The 14,439-nt window shown below is 43.3% G+C and overlaps 1 protein-coding gene across 2 annotated transcripts in view; it reads right to left on the minus strand.

Annotated features, from left to right (window-relative positions):
• Positions 1-14,439, minus strand: part of Pank1 (pantothenate kinase 1) — a 67,255-nt gene that overhangs the window by 5,944 nt on the left and 46,872 nt on the right. For both annotated transcript variants that reach the window (XM_034484382.2, XM_076919454.1), the window contains exons 3-5: positions 10,069-10,322; positions 4,484-4,660; positions 3,838-3,961 (exon numbers count right to left, since the gene is read on the minus strand). In XM_034484382.2, coding sequence (XP_034340273.1) covers positions 3,838-3,961; positions 4,484-4,660; positions 10,069-10,322 — 555 coding nt within the window. The remainder of the gene's footprint in view (positions 1-3,837; positions 3,962-4,483; positions 4,661-10,068; positions 10,323-14,439) is intronic.

Below are 14,439 nucleotides of genomic sequence, written 5' to 3' on the forward strand. Positions count from 1 at the left end.
AAGGTGGACCTAAATGTCTGATTCTGTAAACTAAAAAGGGGAGTAGAGGAAAGAGAAAAAAGAAGAGAGGTAGACAGGCATATGTAGTGGTCTTGGGAACTGATCAGAATGAATTGACGGATGCGGGGGAGGGGGGCCCTTTATTCTCTCTCCTTTATGGATGCCTAGAAATTCCAATAATAAAACCCAAAACAAACAAAGCAGAATACAAAATAGATTGTAGAGGGTAGCTTGTATAGTTTTTGATTGTTTCTTAGCTGCTCTTCCAGAGGATCTGGGTTTGATTCCCAGTACCCACAGGCTGGTTCACAGCTGTGAGCCCAGGGCATCCAACTTCTTTTCTTCTAATCTCTGTGGGCACCACACACATGCAGCACACACACTGTGGGCACCACACACATGCAGCACATACACTGTGGGCCCTACACACATGTATGTAGCACACAGACTACATGCAGGCGAGACACCAATACACATACAAAGAAAAAAAATTTTTTTTAGACAAGAGACAATGTTCTGTGGAGTTTCTTATCTTTGAAAGCACATTATTTCTCCTGTTCCATATAAAACAGAATAAAAGCAACCCCAAATCTTCTCTAGTGGGGTTCGAGCTGAGATGAGTGTAGAAACGAACTTGCTTCCCTGATTTCCTTTCTGCTATCTGAGTTTCTGAATTATCCACTCAAAACTAAATAAAAGGAGCTATGCAGGCGGCTGGGAGAGAAATGACATCAACATCCTTAGCCAGCCGTGAACCTTGACTGTAGCAATACTGACTGTCCAAACAAGAACTGCCCACAGGTGCCACAGTGGGAGTTTCTTACGGGGGTAACCTACTGCATTCAGACTGGATTTGAGGTGCTCGTCACAGGAGGAAATTCACATCTGGTACTAAACACCTGGTCAAAACCTGTGCCTAGGGAGGTCACAGGCCCTAGTCAGGAAGCTACTGTTTTTGCTAAGTGGACATAACGTGCCTATCAAATTCTCTTCTAAACAGCTATTTGTGCCCATGGACTAGTGTTAAGGTCAGCTTTAGTCAGAGGAGCTTCTTCCTGCAGACACTCATAACTGGTCCCTGTGCTGAGAATAAATGACTGTTGAAAGTTCCGCCATCAATAAGGCATCTGTAGCACTCCCTCTAAGGCTTAAGGAATACAGTGGGAGAAGGAATGGGAAAAATGTCAAGGCCAGAGGAAGGGGGGATGCGAGGCACTGCTGAAATCCAGGCTCCAGGAGGATGTTCTCTAGTTCATTCATGGTAGCTCTGATCGCTTGCACAAGATGGGCCTAGCACCCTGTCATGGAGTTGGGAAGGACTCAGGTCCCACCTCTCCCTGAGGATTTATACAGTCAATGGCCAATGGAGAAGGAACCGACATAGTCTTTCTTGCTGTAGCCACTGGTTAAGAGCCCATGCTTTTGGAAAAACCTTCACCAATGCTCCTGTTAAAACACTCTGATGAGACTCATTGGTGAGAGGGAGGGGAGCTGGGGGGGAGTAGAATGGGAAGCTTGGGGTGCTCTGGAAGGGGGAGACCACCAGGAGAGGGGGTAAAAGAGAGGGTAAGGGAGACAAATATGATCAAAATATACTGTGTACATGTATAAAAATGTCACAATGAAATAAACACATTACAAATAACTGGTGTTTGCTAATGAAAAGAGAAATAAAGCTTAAAGTTGGGGGTGGGGCTGGATGGATGGCTCAGTGGTTAAGAGCAAGTAACACACTTCTAGAAGACCTGAGTTTGATTCTCAGCACCCACATCAGGGAGCACACAACCACCTATAACTCCAGCCCCTGGGCGTCCACCTCCTCTGGCCCCTGGGGACAACTGACTCACATGTATACCACAGATGGACACACATGTACATAACTTAAAACAATAAAAACAAGTTTTAAAACTTAGAAAAAAGTTGAGGAGAGCATTTTATATCATAACAACAACAAACAAACAAACAAAAACCCCTTAAAAACAAAAACAAACAAAACAACTCAGATCAACTGGAAATATAGTGCCCCATTCTATGAAATGGTTAAAGTCAAAGATTCTCAAATCAGCAACTGCAGATAGCAGTGCAAGGGCTGACGACCTTGGTTCCCACTCTCCTGGGGAAAAACTGGTGCTGCCAGTCCTGGTGCTGTCCTGAGAGCCTGCATTAACTCAACAGCCTCTAAAGGAGCCTTGTTTCCAGGGTAGTCAGTGAGTCAGTCACTCCATCCATCCACGGAACTAAACGGGAAATACCCAGAGTCATCGCTCAAGCCAGCAAATAACATGCATAAATTTTCCAGTATGAAAAATGATGACAGTTGGCCTCACCCAAAGGGATTATGATACCTGTGTTTAAAAGACCTGGCTCACTCCAGCACACTGTGGGGCAGGAGGAGACTCTGGAAAGCAGGGGAAAGGGCACAGTTGCTTTGTGGGGCAAAGGGCGTCACTCTACAACTGACCTTTGAGAGTCATGAGAACAGCTAGCCTACCCACATGCTTGTTTGGCTACTTGGAAAAACACCCTGCAAAGGTTAATGCCAAAAACAAACCATTCATTTCCAATGAATCGCATGACCAAAGTGGACTTTGAGAAGACATGTCTCGGGAGCCTGATCACCAGCCGACTGCTCTCCAGGTGACAGTAACATACTCTACTCAGTGTTGTGAGCGGAGAGGGACTCTTTTTGTAACCACAAAGCTCAAATCCAGAACCAGCACTAAAAAAGACAGGCAAACAAACAGATGTGTCTTGTACCCTAACACTGCTTGGCAGTGACTCTACAGATCCCCTGGAGCTGCAGTTAAGGGCAGTGATGAGCAAGCAGCCATGGGTGCTGGGAAACCAAACTGAAGTCCTCTGAAAGAGAAGCATGTGCGCTTAACTACTGAGCCATCTCTCTAGCCCCTCTAAAAGGCTTTGAAGTACCTGTAAAATTTCAACTATTGATCTAGGTAGCGACTCTATCTATGCGTGTGTGTGTGTGTGTGTGTGTGTGTGTGTGTGTGTGTGTGTGGTGTGTGTGTGTGTGTGTATGTGGGGTGTGTGTGGTGTGTGTGTGTGTAATATTTATGACACTTACGATTTGAACTATCTTTTGCATGAATGTCATATTTCTTTTTTAAAAAATTGCATATCGACCTACTGTGATTCGTATATAGTTCTCCTATTAACTGTTTCATTCTCCAAGTTCTCTTGCTTGTCTTCCTAACACACCTTAAGGAGAGGATTGTTCTACTTCTCAAACCTTGTTTCTTAGAAAGGGGTTGCACTCTTTCCCCGGAAAAGAATTTAGCAATCTTTCACAACTTGTTTAAAAAGCTACTTCTGTCCTCAGTTCTACTTTCTCCTTTAGCTGGCCTTGGCTGTAGCAAGCTCTCTGGCCTTGGCTGTAGCAAGCTCTGGCTGGCCTTGGCTGTATGTAGCAAGCTCTCTGTGCTTTGATAGCCCTGTACAATGCTGCTTGAACTCCATGCCACAAGGCAACACTGTAAAGAAGCTGAAAGCAGAGAGAATATCGAATATTGCAGGTGGGAGCATTGTCATATCTGGTTATTTATGCATTCACCCAGGGCTTTCCTCATATTTCAGGGGCCCAGGGCAATAACAGCAGTTAGAAAGAATGGAATGTGGACTGGGATTTTAACCTGCTTCTACAGGGGTATCTATTTAAAGTAAATCCTATTATTTTTTTCACCTCAATCACTGTACCCTTCTTGTGTTCAAGAAGGTGTAACCACAAAATAAAGGGCAAGTTTCCTGAGAATGACAACAGTTATAGTGCCAAAGCTGATGCAGGTGGATGGCACCCAGGTTGTCTCAGGGTTAAAGCCTTACCTCATTCAGTGCACACATCCGAGCAATGGAGCCAATGTTGTTGGTGATGGTGACCAATGTGGCCCGGGCGAGGTCTTCTTTGCTGATGGCCTCTCTCTTTTCTTTGCTCATCATGTTGCCAAAGCTATGTTGGGAATATCATTGAGAGTGTCAAAGTCATCCTCGGGCAGGCCCCAAGCTTCCACCAAGGTACTCTGGGAAGAACTATGAATAACCCTTCTGAGACTCAAACGAGCTGACTTCGCTATCATGGCTTATAAGCAGACAGTATTACACTGTGAATAGCTGGCTGCCCCCTTCTGAGCAAGGGACAAAGTAGTATGACCATTAACGGGAGAGAAACTTATAATGCTTCTAGACGAGAATGGAACAAGAGAAACCGTGTGGCACTTTTCCAGAACCTTCTTTTAAAGTTGCCTTATTTTAAGCACAAGTATCAAGTGGTAAACATTTCGGCGCTTCCTTAAGGACAGGAATCAAGTCTGAGATCTGACATGATAGACATTTGCACCAGGCTGGTAGGCTGACATTTATTTAAGAAAACAAAAAAAACAAAACCAAAAAACTCAAGAAGCTAGATGAATGGTCAGGGCGGAGAGCCTGCTTTGTGTGGACTCTCTAAAGCTCCTAGCCACGTAGTCTCTACCTGGATGCTACGGCAGATCCTTGAAGGCCAAATCGTTCATAGTCTCCTCCGTAAATGTCCTTCACCAGCTTATCGACATTGGTGCTGTCGCCTTTAGCTGCCATGTCCAGAGCTTCTTCAAAGGTCTCACAACCAGTCAGCAAACAACATAGGCCTAGGAATGTCCCACCTCCAAGACTGAAGGAACAATAAGGTTTATTTTTAAAATTTTTTGCTTTGTGATATGCCCATCCAAGTCCCCAGCTACATTAAGACTATTAATATAGATTCAGACAAATGCAGAAAGACAAAGGAGCGCTTTGTTGAAGAGCAGAGGGGCACCCGAGTCAGGGGCCAGCGTTATGACAGAACTTGAGGGTGGACTGGATCAAAAAAGAGGGCAGCGGCTAAGATTAATCATCAAAAAAAATGTGCCCCTAAATTTGAGACTAAAATTGAAAAAGACTCCCACTGATTTCTGTTGTGAGACCTTCAGCCAGCTACTAGCCCAAGTTAAGCCTAGTCTGATAGCCTACGTTCATGGTTTCTTCTGTTTGGGTAGTCTGATAGTAGCACGTAACCATAAAAATGGATGGTATCAAACACCATACGCGACTAAATGCAAATTCACAGGGAAAGAAATGGAGTGCTCATACTTCATGACTACAGAGCCAACACCCTGGGATGACAAAGTCGACTCATGACTCTGCTCCAGCAGCCAGCCCAGGAGGCTGCCTTTCCTGACCCTACTTCTCTAACATATTCATCTTAATATAACTCAGAAATTTTGAGAGAAAACTACTACCACCCTAATAAAATAATGTTTTCTATTAGTCTTTGGGAAAGAGTATTGCTTATCTCTAACTACCACCGAATAGTAAAAGCCAACCCCCCCCCAAAAAAAAAGTCACAAAATGGTTCCAAAGCCTGACGCATGTTTTAAAAGGTTTCCATTACTTCGAAGGCTTTGGTTCCAAAATAGTCCTGGTTGTCAAATTTAGAAACTATTTGCAGTAGCTGAGAATAAAATCGATTCTGTATGAATATCAAAGTTACCTGGTGTCATGAAAACCCAATTCAGGAAACTAAACTACAATTAGGAAAGTCATGGCAGGAAAGAGAGCCTCAAGTCTTAACTGCCGGCAAAGCGTTCTCTCTGGTTTACCATGCGTGTTAAATAGGGAAGAGGCAACTGCTCACATCAACTGGTTCTGAAGCTTCAAAGAGCCACTTGCTCTGGGGGTAGGGTGACGGGGAGTGCATTTGGACACCAGCTTTTAATTCTAAGGGAGTAAATTCAGTTAAGACGAGAAGAAGAAAATGTATGGCAAATTATACTGATTATCAATAACTGCTATCCAGAAGACACCAGATGATGGACAGGCACAGAGTTTTAAAGTTGCATTTAAAATAAAACTGTGTCATACTCTGAGACTGTGATTCTTACAGAAAAAAAACAAAACAAAACAAAAAACCCTCCAACTCAAGAGCTCTTTTTCAAGGGCCATTTATGTTGCTGTATACAACCAGGAAAATCTATCCACGTCACGGGTGTGGCGTCCTGAGATCACAAGGAAACAAAGAGGCACACACAAAGACAGTCTACCTTCATCTGCACACCAAACTCCACAAGCGTGTATAATGAGAACAGATGCTATGTGTGTGCCGCCTACACTTTCTTGTTTGCTCCCTAAATACTTTTTTTCTTTTTAAAGTCTTTGTTGGAATTTTCAGCTTCGACACTTTTTGCCCCTGATAATCTTTGTTTGAGGAATCAGGCATTCTCCTGGACCAAGGCATCCAAACACCGAATGTAAGAAACTCAACACATTGGCTGACTTGGAAAGAAAGTAACTCATCAACGGATGTGTTGGTATAACTGAGAGTGAGAAGTAGGAAGAGAAAATGGTTCCAGTAAAGAGTTGGCTGGGCAAGCAGGCACTGGGGCTGCAGACAGGAGAGAGGAACGGACCGCCACAGAAGAGCCAGGCTCTCCTAGCACTTGTTCTTACTCTCAACCTTCGTCTTTAGCCAGGACATTTCTTTGCTTACAAGTTTCTTTTGGCAGACATGCAGAAAACTCCTCAGTATATCAGAGGCAAAATATATAGATAGGAAAGGGAACTTGATACTATCAGTGTTCATCAGTGAGAAGAAATTCTCACTTACTCATTCTAGACATTGAATTGGCCACGCCTGTTGAGCAGTGCCCATTGATGGGTGTTCATGTGTATTCCCTTAAGTTCCTGAATGACCAGGAGAGATGCACTGTTCCTTCCACTGAGGTTACAGACTTATTTTCTGCTTTTTAATAGACTGTATGCTGTAATGTACTAATTTTCCACCAGTTTTCATACTGAGAATTGCACTTGTGTTGAGGGAAAAAATGACTATAGCCAATCTAGAGAGCAGTGAAAGTACACAAGACCAACCATTTAAAACGTGAAAAAGAAAACAGATACCATGAGATAACACATGGCTTTTTACAAACACTTACTGGGGAGGTGGCTCCATTGGTAAAGTACTTGATGAGCAAGTATGAGGACTTGTGTTCTAAACCCTAGTAACTATGTAAAGATTTGGGCATGATCATGCATGCACTCACAGACACACACACACACACACACACACACACACACACACACACACACACACACACACACAGAGAGAGAGAGAGAGAGAGAGAGAGAGAGAGAGAGAGACAGACAGACAGACAGACAGACAGACAGAGACAGAGAGAGAGACAGAGAGACATAGAGAAAGCCAGAGAGCCACCTGTGATTGTGACTCCAGTACTTGGAAGGCTATGACTGGTGCTTTGTGGAAAACTCAAGGTCAGTTCTAGCTGTATAGTGAGACACTGCCTCAAAAAAACAAAATCACAAATGAAATCCATCAAAATAACAAGATGCATACAAGAGAAAAACGGTATATAGGGAAAAAAAGAATTAACAAACACCTAAGGTTACACCTCTCAGTTGATGAGAAGCAGAAAATTTTAAAAGTTCACACCATTTGCTTACATCAGTGGTCCCCAAGTGCTGGGGAATTAGCTCAGTGGGAAAGAGCTTACTTGACATCAGTGGTTGCAATGTCTGGGAATATGTCTCAGTTTTAGGGAGCTTGCTTAATACAAGTGGTCCCCAAGTGTGTTTATATACTAATTTTTACCACTAACCCTAATTGTGTACATCTGCTAATTTCTAACATGTCACAAGAGGAACTTCTAGGCTGGAAGTGGTGGAATACACCTGTAATTTTAGCACTTGGGAGGGTGAAACAGGAGGATGACGAAGGGCATTCATCAATACCTGGAGTTTGCAGGTACTACTTTATGTGTGAAGATGCCACACCCCACAATTAGCTCCTTAGCAACTTCTCAAGGTGATACAGATACCTGGAGTCTGCACATCTGAGGTTGAATCTGTGACATCATTCGTTAGCTACAGTGTATACATGAACAAAAGTGTAACTATTTCTTTTTAAAAAAAAAGATTTATTTATTTATTTTATGTATATATATGAGTACACTGTTGCTGCCTTCAGACACACCAGAAGAGGACATCAGATTCCATTACAGATGGTTGTGAGTCACCATGTGGTTGGTGGGAATTGAACTCACGACCTCTGGAAGAGCAGTCGGTGCTTTTAACCACTGAGCCATCTCTCCACTATTTCTAACGGTGGAAAATGTGTAGCTTGTTCATACCTGGAGAGCAGCTTTACCAACTCAATTACTCCTAGAAGTCTGTAGCTACTGCAAACCTTACACCTTCGCCCGGAAAGCCCTCTAAGGTAGATCTGTTTAGCTGAGTAGTCCTGGCTTGACACTCCTGTCGGTCCTAATGAGGCCATGGGATCAGTGTTTATTCCTGGCCAAGCACGTAAGCTACTAAATTCTTAATAAAAAGATGTATGATATGCCAGGAATTATGGTGAGCAGCTTAACTCCCAGCACTCAGGAGGAAGAGGCAGGTGGATCTCTGTGAGTTTGAGGTCAGCCTGGTTTACATGATGAATTCCAGGCCAGTCATGGCTGCACAATGATAATGAATAATAAATAAATAAATAAATAAATAAATAAATAAATAAATAAATAAAGTCACAACAAAAAAACCAAAAAGGTGTATGCCTGGTAGTAGTTTCTGAACATATCAGATACTACATTCTGAATCCACACCAACTTCAATCAGAGTGTGTGTATGCACCAGAGTTTCTCAACTGTAGCAACCCTGGGTTTTTTTTTTTTTTTTTTTTTGGGGGGGGGGGAAGCTGCCCCATGCATTACAAAATTGTATTGGTATCCCTGACTTTAACCTATTACATACTGTTGGGTCCCACCTCCAACTGTAACAGCTAGAAACGTTTTAAGACATTGGCTCACATCACCTTCCCCAGAAACAGAGAGATACTGACAGCTCAACCCCAGTTCACAAAAGCGCACTGAAAAGGCAGAACTTTCCTGCTGTGGGTGAAGAGTGCTACAGAATTTTCAGTGCTGGAAGCAAAACAAACCAACAAACAAATCAAGCAACACCTTTCGTGGCAAAAATGAGGATCCTGGGGCCCAGACAAGCAACGTGTCAAGTTCACCTGTCAACACTGTTGGCACCAACAACGAATGGTCTCAACACCATATGCTAAGGACACTCTGCATGGTGCTAGTCCTTTATAGTTCCTCTAAAGATAGGTTTTTGTGGTCTAGCAAGTTGAAGGGATGCCTCAAACCAAATCAGCTTAATTTTGTTCATAGTGGGCTCTCTTAATGACTTTTGACAACAGATCCTTCGGCCAAGTTGAGCTGCCCATTAACAGGAAGCTGAGCCTGTTCACCCTACATAGGTCATTAAGTGCAAGAATGAATGAATGGATAAATGAATGAATAAATAGATACATAAATATGCAAATAGATAGATTAGATAGATAGACAGACAGACAGACAGACAGACAGCCACGAAGTATTCTGACCACCAGGGGTCGCAGGGCTCTGTTTTGGTACCCTGCATCCTAACATCCCTATGAGCTGTGCTGACCTGAAAAGAGGAAAAACATTCCTTTTACAAGCCTTCTGTTTGCTGGTTGGAATATGTTGTTTCAAGTCATCTTTCCTACCTTAACACCACAAAGGTTCCAAGAGAAAGTTTCTGTGAAGCATCTCTGACCATCCCAAGGCTGGCAGTCTCTGCCATAACTGGCACTCAGTACACATACCTGCTGGCAAACTAATGTGTGTCACCCTCCTTCACCCAACCTGAGCAGGACACCTCCAGCAGACAAAGATATTATGCTATTAATGCTTTACATGAATCAACTTCTTCTCCTCTAACGTATCATCCAGGAAACTGGTTATGGGGGCTCATGTCTCTATTCTCAGCACTCAGGGGACAGAGGCAAGATGGTGAGTCTGAGGTTAGCACAGGCTTATACACTAAGCTTCAGGATAGCTTTAACTGCAAGAGGAGATCCTGCATCCAAAACCAACAAAATAACTGGTTTTTGCTAATATAGGAGCCCAGCGTATTTCTTTTTTTTCTTTTTTTACTGTTCATCAAGAAATAGACATGGTTTAAGCACGTAGAGGCTCTCCTAGTGGAGAGCATGTTTACCTGGTCCCCGTCACTCTTTTGTAGTTGTCCTTGGAGTACACTGCCAGGATGCTGACACCTGAGCCCATGTTAACCAGCAACATAGGGTACGGGTTATCCAAACAGTATGGCTTTTTTTGACACAATTCAGGATTTGTGGGGTTTTCAAAATAGTAACATTCCGGCTTGCCGTTGAAGCCGACCGAGTCAACGTAAAGCAGGCCCTGAATCAAACAGTCCAGTTCATCCAGTTTATGCAGCTGAAGGTCCGCAATCTACGAGAGAACAAAACCCTGTTAGATGCTGCAGTCTGATATAGTGTTGTGCGGAGCCTGGGAGGTATGTGCTCTCTATAAGATTCACTTTCAAAGCAAAGAAATGCTCTCAGACCCCTCCAGCGTGAAAAAGTGGCGACAAGCAGCCACCACCAGTAAAATAGCTGTGCTACAAAGACAAGAGCTGCCTGGTTGTCTGGAAAGTACTCATTAGAATGTGAGATTGGTGGCCTGGATATGGGGCCCTTGTTTTAACTCTCAGAATCTGTGAACATGGTCTTGTTTGGAAAGCAGATCTTTGCAGATGGGAAACTTGAAGCAAGCATCACTGGTCATCCAGATGGACCCTAACTCCAGCGACAGGGGACACATAAAGGAAAAGTCTGAATGCCAGAGGATGAAGCATTTGAAGAGGTAAACAGCTGTCTGCATGCTGCACCCTGATCTCTGGGTACCAAGAGCAAGCAGGCACTGGAAAAGACAAGCAGTGTAATCTCCCCATGGCCTCTACGGAACTGTGTTGATGCCAAGGCTTTAATTGAGGGCTACTGGCTTCAAAAATTTTGATGGAAGAAATATCTGTAGTTGTAAGCCACCAAACTTGTGGCAAACTGTCACAATAGCCAAGAGTAGTTAGTGCATTAGAATATTCAGGAGCCAACAAGAATCCTACATATGTATGACAGAACAGAATGTGGGGTCAAAAGGCCTGGGAGTGGAACAGAACACTGTCTGAGTCCACAAAGCCTCTCACCACTCTTGGCTCTAGAGCAGCTGGGCCTGGCTTTAAACTCTAGGTCTAAAACTTACTTAACAGAGGTGATTTGGAGTGAGGTATTTGGCTTCTCGATGTTGCTGTGAAGATTCCATGATGCTATCTGCATAGTGCCCACCACACAACAGGCTTACCAGAAAAGGTGGCCCAGGATTTTCCTTCCAGAATTCTATGAGGTAAAACCTCTCCTTCTTGGGGACAAAAAGAGAGGGTGCTGAAATATATGTGGTGGAAAAAAAAAAAAAAAAGCAGAAAGGAAGGCTGTTCTGGAGAGGAGGCAGGTCAGCCAGAGGCAAGCAGGAAGTGGAACACCACGGAGAAGGAGGTGAATATGAACAGATAAGCCCTCCTCCACCATTTTAGATACAGAGGAAAGGGTTTAAAGTTTAATTCCTAATATTACTGCTTCAGGTCCAAGTTGGTGATCATTTTTCTTGGGGGGGGGGGAAGGGGGGAGAGAGACTAGATCTGTAGAGCTCGGTGGTAGGGTGCTTGTATAACATGCATGAAGCCTTTGGTTTAACCCCCAGTTTAAAAAAGGAGGAGGAGGAGGGAGAGGAGAAAGAGGAGGAGGAAGAGAAGGATTTTTACACACACACACACACACACATATATATAGAGAGAGAGAGAGAGAGAGAGAGAGAGAGAGAGAGAGAGAGAGAGCAGAACCCCATGATGCTGAAAAAAAGAAATCCAATCAATGAAGGAAGCAATGGTTTGATTTTCACACACACACACACACACACACACACACGGGGAGAGAAAGAGAAAGAGAGAGAGAGAGACAGAGAGAGAGAGAGAGAGAGAGAGAGAGAGAGAGAGAGAGAGAAACCAGAACCCCATGATACTGGATTTGTGTCACATGTCTCCAGTGTCAACACTAATGATGTTGACATGGGAAAATCATTAGTTTGAGACTGGCCTTGCCTATTCAGATTCTAAAACAAAGCAACAAACAAAACAAAACAAAAACACATAACAAAAACCTCAAAAACAAAAAAATTACCATCACCAACAAAAAATTTACAAGTAGGTTCTGTTAGCCTTACTCAATGGCTGGAATCAGAAGTTGGGTAAGTTTCTGTAAGTGACACTAGCAACTAGCAGACATCTCCCAGTGATTGTTTTCATTTTATTTGCTACTGCTATTCATGTGGCTTGGAAAAAAATCAACACCAATGCTAAATAGACTTATATACTCTACTTTTTTTTTTTTTTAAAAAAGACATTTTTGTTGTTGTTAATGTTACAAAGGGTAATAAATAGCTTCATCTTGGGAAATGGCTTGGGCCATAAAGGACTCAGGTGTGGGTTCTCCAGCACTCAAGTTAAAAGGGTAGGCACCATGGCTTCAGACATGCAATCCTAGCTGTTGGGAGGTAAATACATGAGGATCCCTGGAGCTCACTGGTGGACTAGCCTTGCTGAGTCTGTATGCTCCAAACTCAATAAGAGACCAGGCCTCAAAAACAGTAAGGTGATTAATACCAGCGTGGGCATTATGTGTACAGACTGTGGGCTCACTCACCCATACATCCCCCGCACAGATGTGAACATAAGGGGACACGTGCATGTCAGGTGAAATCTCCAAAGAAACTTGACTTCATGTCACTCATCTGGATTTTCCATTTAACAACACTGACAGAATCTATAGGTGCACTACAGAATCAGGATAGGTCACAGGCTCAGTGACAGAAGTAACACTGATACACAGAAGCAAGCATTCGAAGTGGACCAAAGCAAATGCATCCCATAAACGTTTCCAAATTTTTCACTTTTATCAAGTGAAATGTTCAAATGAGATACGCACAATTTAAATTCTAAGAGGGCAATGCTATGGTATAGAAGTGCCAGAGGCCTGAGAAGCTACAGGGGGACACACACAGCAGTACATATTATATCTTCTGTTCTCCCTGGTTCCATGGGTTGAAACCTACATTTCTGGTCACAGCCTGGCACCTCAGAGGTGTCTTACAGCCTTCTGTACTAAAGGCTGCTCTTAGTCACTGCTTAATAAACACTTAGTAAATGATCAGGGAAAGCTGTCACCTCAAGGGTCAGCCCTAAGCTTAAAAGTGAAGATTTTGTCAGCCAGTCTTAGAGATGTAAATTAATCTGCTTAAATAGTAATCACAGGTTCATCAACAATATTGACAGCCACACTTAGAGCCAACATTGTAAATGGACAGAGACAATGTGTCCAGCTAGATGCCCTGAAACTACCCCGGGGAGGAAGTGAAACTTGTCAGGTAACTGAAGGAAACACATACAGCTTTGGTCTGAAGCACTGTTTCCACTTTCCCTCCAGAATGATTTTTCCAAATACAGCATAACCAGAAACCACACACATTTTCAGAAGGATAGACATTTTTGAAGCCTAAGGTCATGAAAGTCCAAACAAAGGTAAATAAAGGTCACAGGTCACTTTTGTAGAGACCCTGAGGAAAAAGGAGAGTGTCCCAGGTTCAAACAAGTGATTCACACTGATGACAGAGATTTCCAAATAGGTCATCTGAAATTCAGGATACTTTTCAGTTTGTACACCTGGATTTACTTTGAGAAAAGCTTAAAACTGGTCTTTAAGATCCCAGCTACAGAGTAATGCTTGCCATGGGCTGGAGTTTCCAGTCATGACAAAGATGCAAAAGGGAGGGTAAGAAAGCAAAAGGTGTCAAGGACTGGCTAAAGGTAACAGAATGCCCAGAAGACAATCTGCTCAGGTCTGGAATTCACTTCAACCTGGTACTGTGGTGGGTGTGGCAATGGATCCAGTACTGCATCAGGAGCCTACGTCTCAAGAACCAGCAGCTTTTGGTTTAGATGTTGGTTTTTTTTTTTTTTTTTTTTTTTTTTTTTTTGGTGGTTGGTTGGTTGGTTTTTGTTTGTTTGCTGATTGGTTTTCCTCAAGATTCCATCTACTGGGAGCACAGTTCCCTGGGTGGTTGTGAGCTGATGGAACTTTCCCCAACAGCACATCCAGCCCTGAAGAGTGTCTTCCCTGGGAGCTGGAAGCTGGAAGCTGACTGAGTTTTCTGAGTCTCTCTTGCCAAGAGAGTCCACTCTACAGCTAGGGTATCATGCTGTTGGATTTTTAAAGTCTGTTCTAGTAGCCTGTGCCTGTATTCCAGCCCTGGATAGGCTGAGACAAGAGATCAGCCTGAACTTCAAAGACAGATCCTATTAAAAAAATTCAAGGTCCCAAACTGCAAATAAAATATTTTTCCTTAGAGGGAGAGGGAGGGAAGAAGGGAGAGGGAGAAGGGAGAGGGAAAGAAAGGAGGGGAGAGGGAAAAGGGAAAAAGGAGAGAGGAAGAGATTGAAGAAGAAGGAGAGGGAGAGGGA

This window comes from Arvicanthis niloticus, chromosome 1 (genome assembly GCF_011762505.2).
Source record: "Arvicanthis niloticus isolate mArvNil1 chromosome 1, mArvNil1.pat.X, whole genome shotgun sequence".
Lineage (NCBI taxonomy): Eukaryota > Metazoa > Chordata > Mammalia > Rodentia > Muridae > Arvicanthis > Arvicanthis niloticus.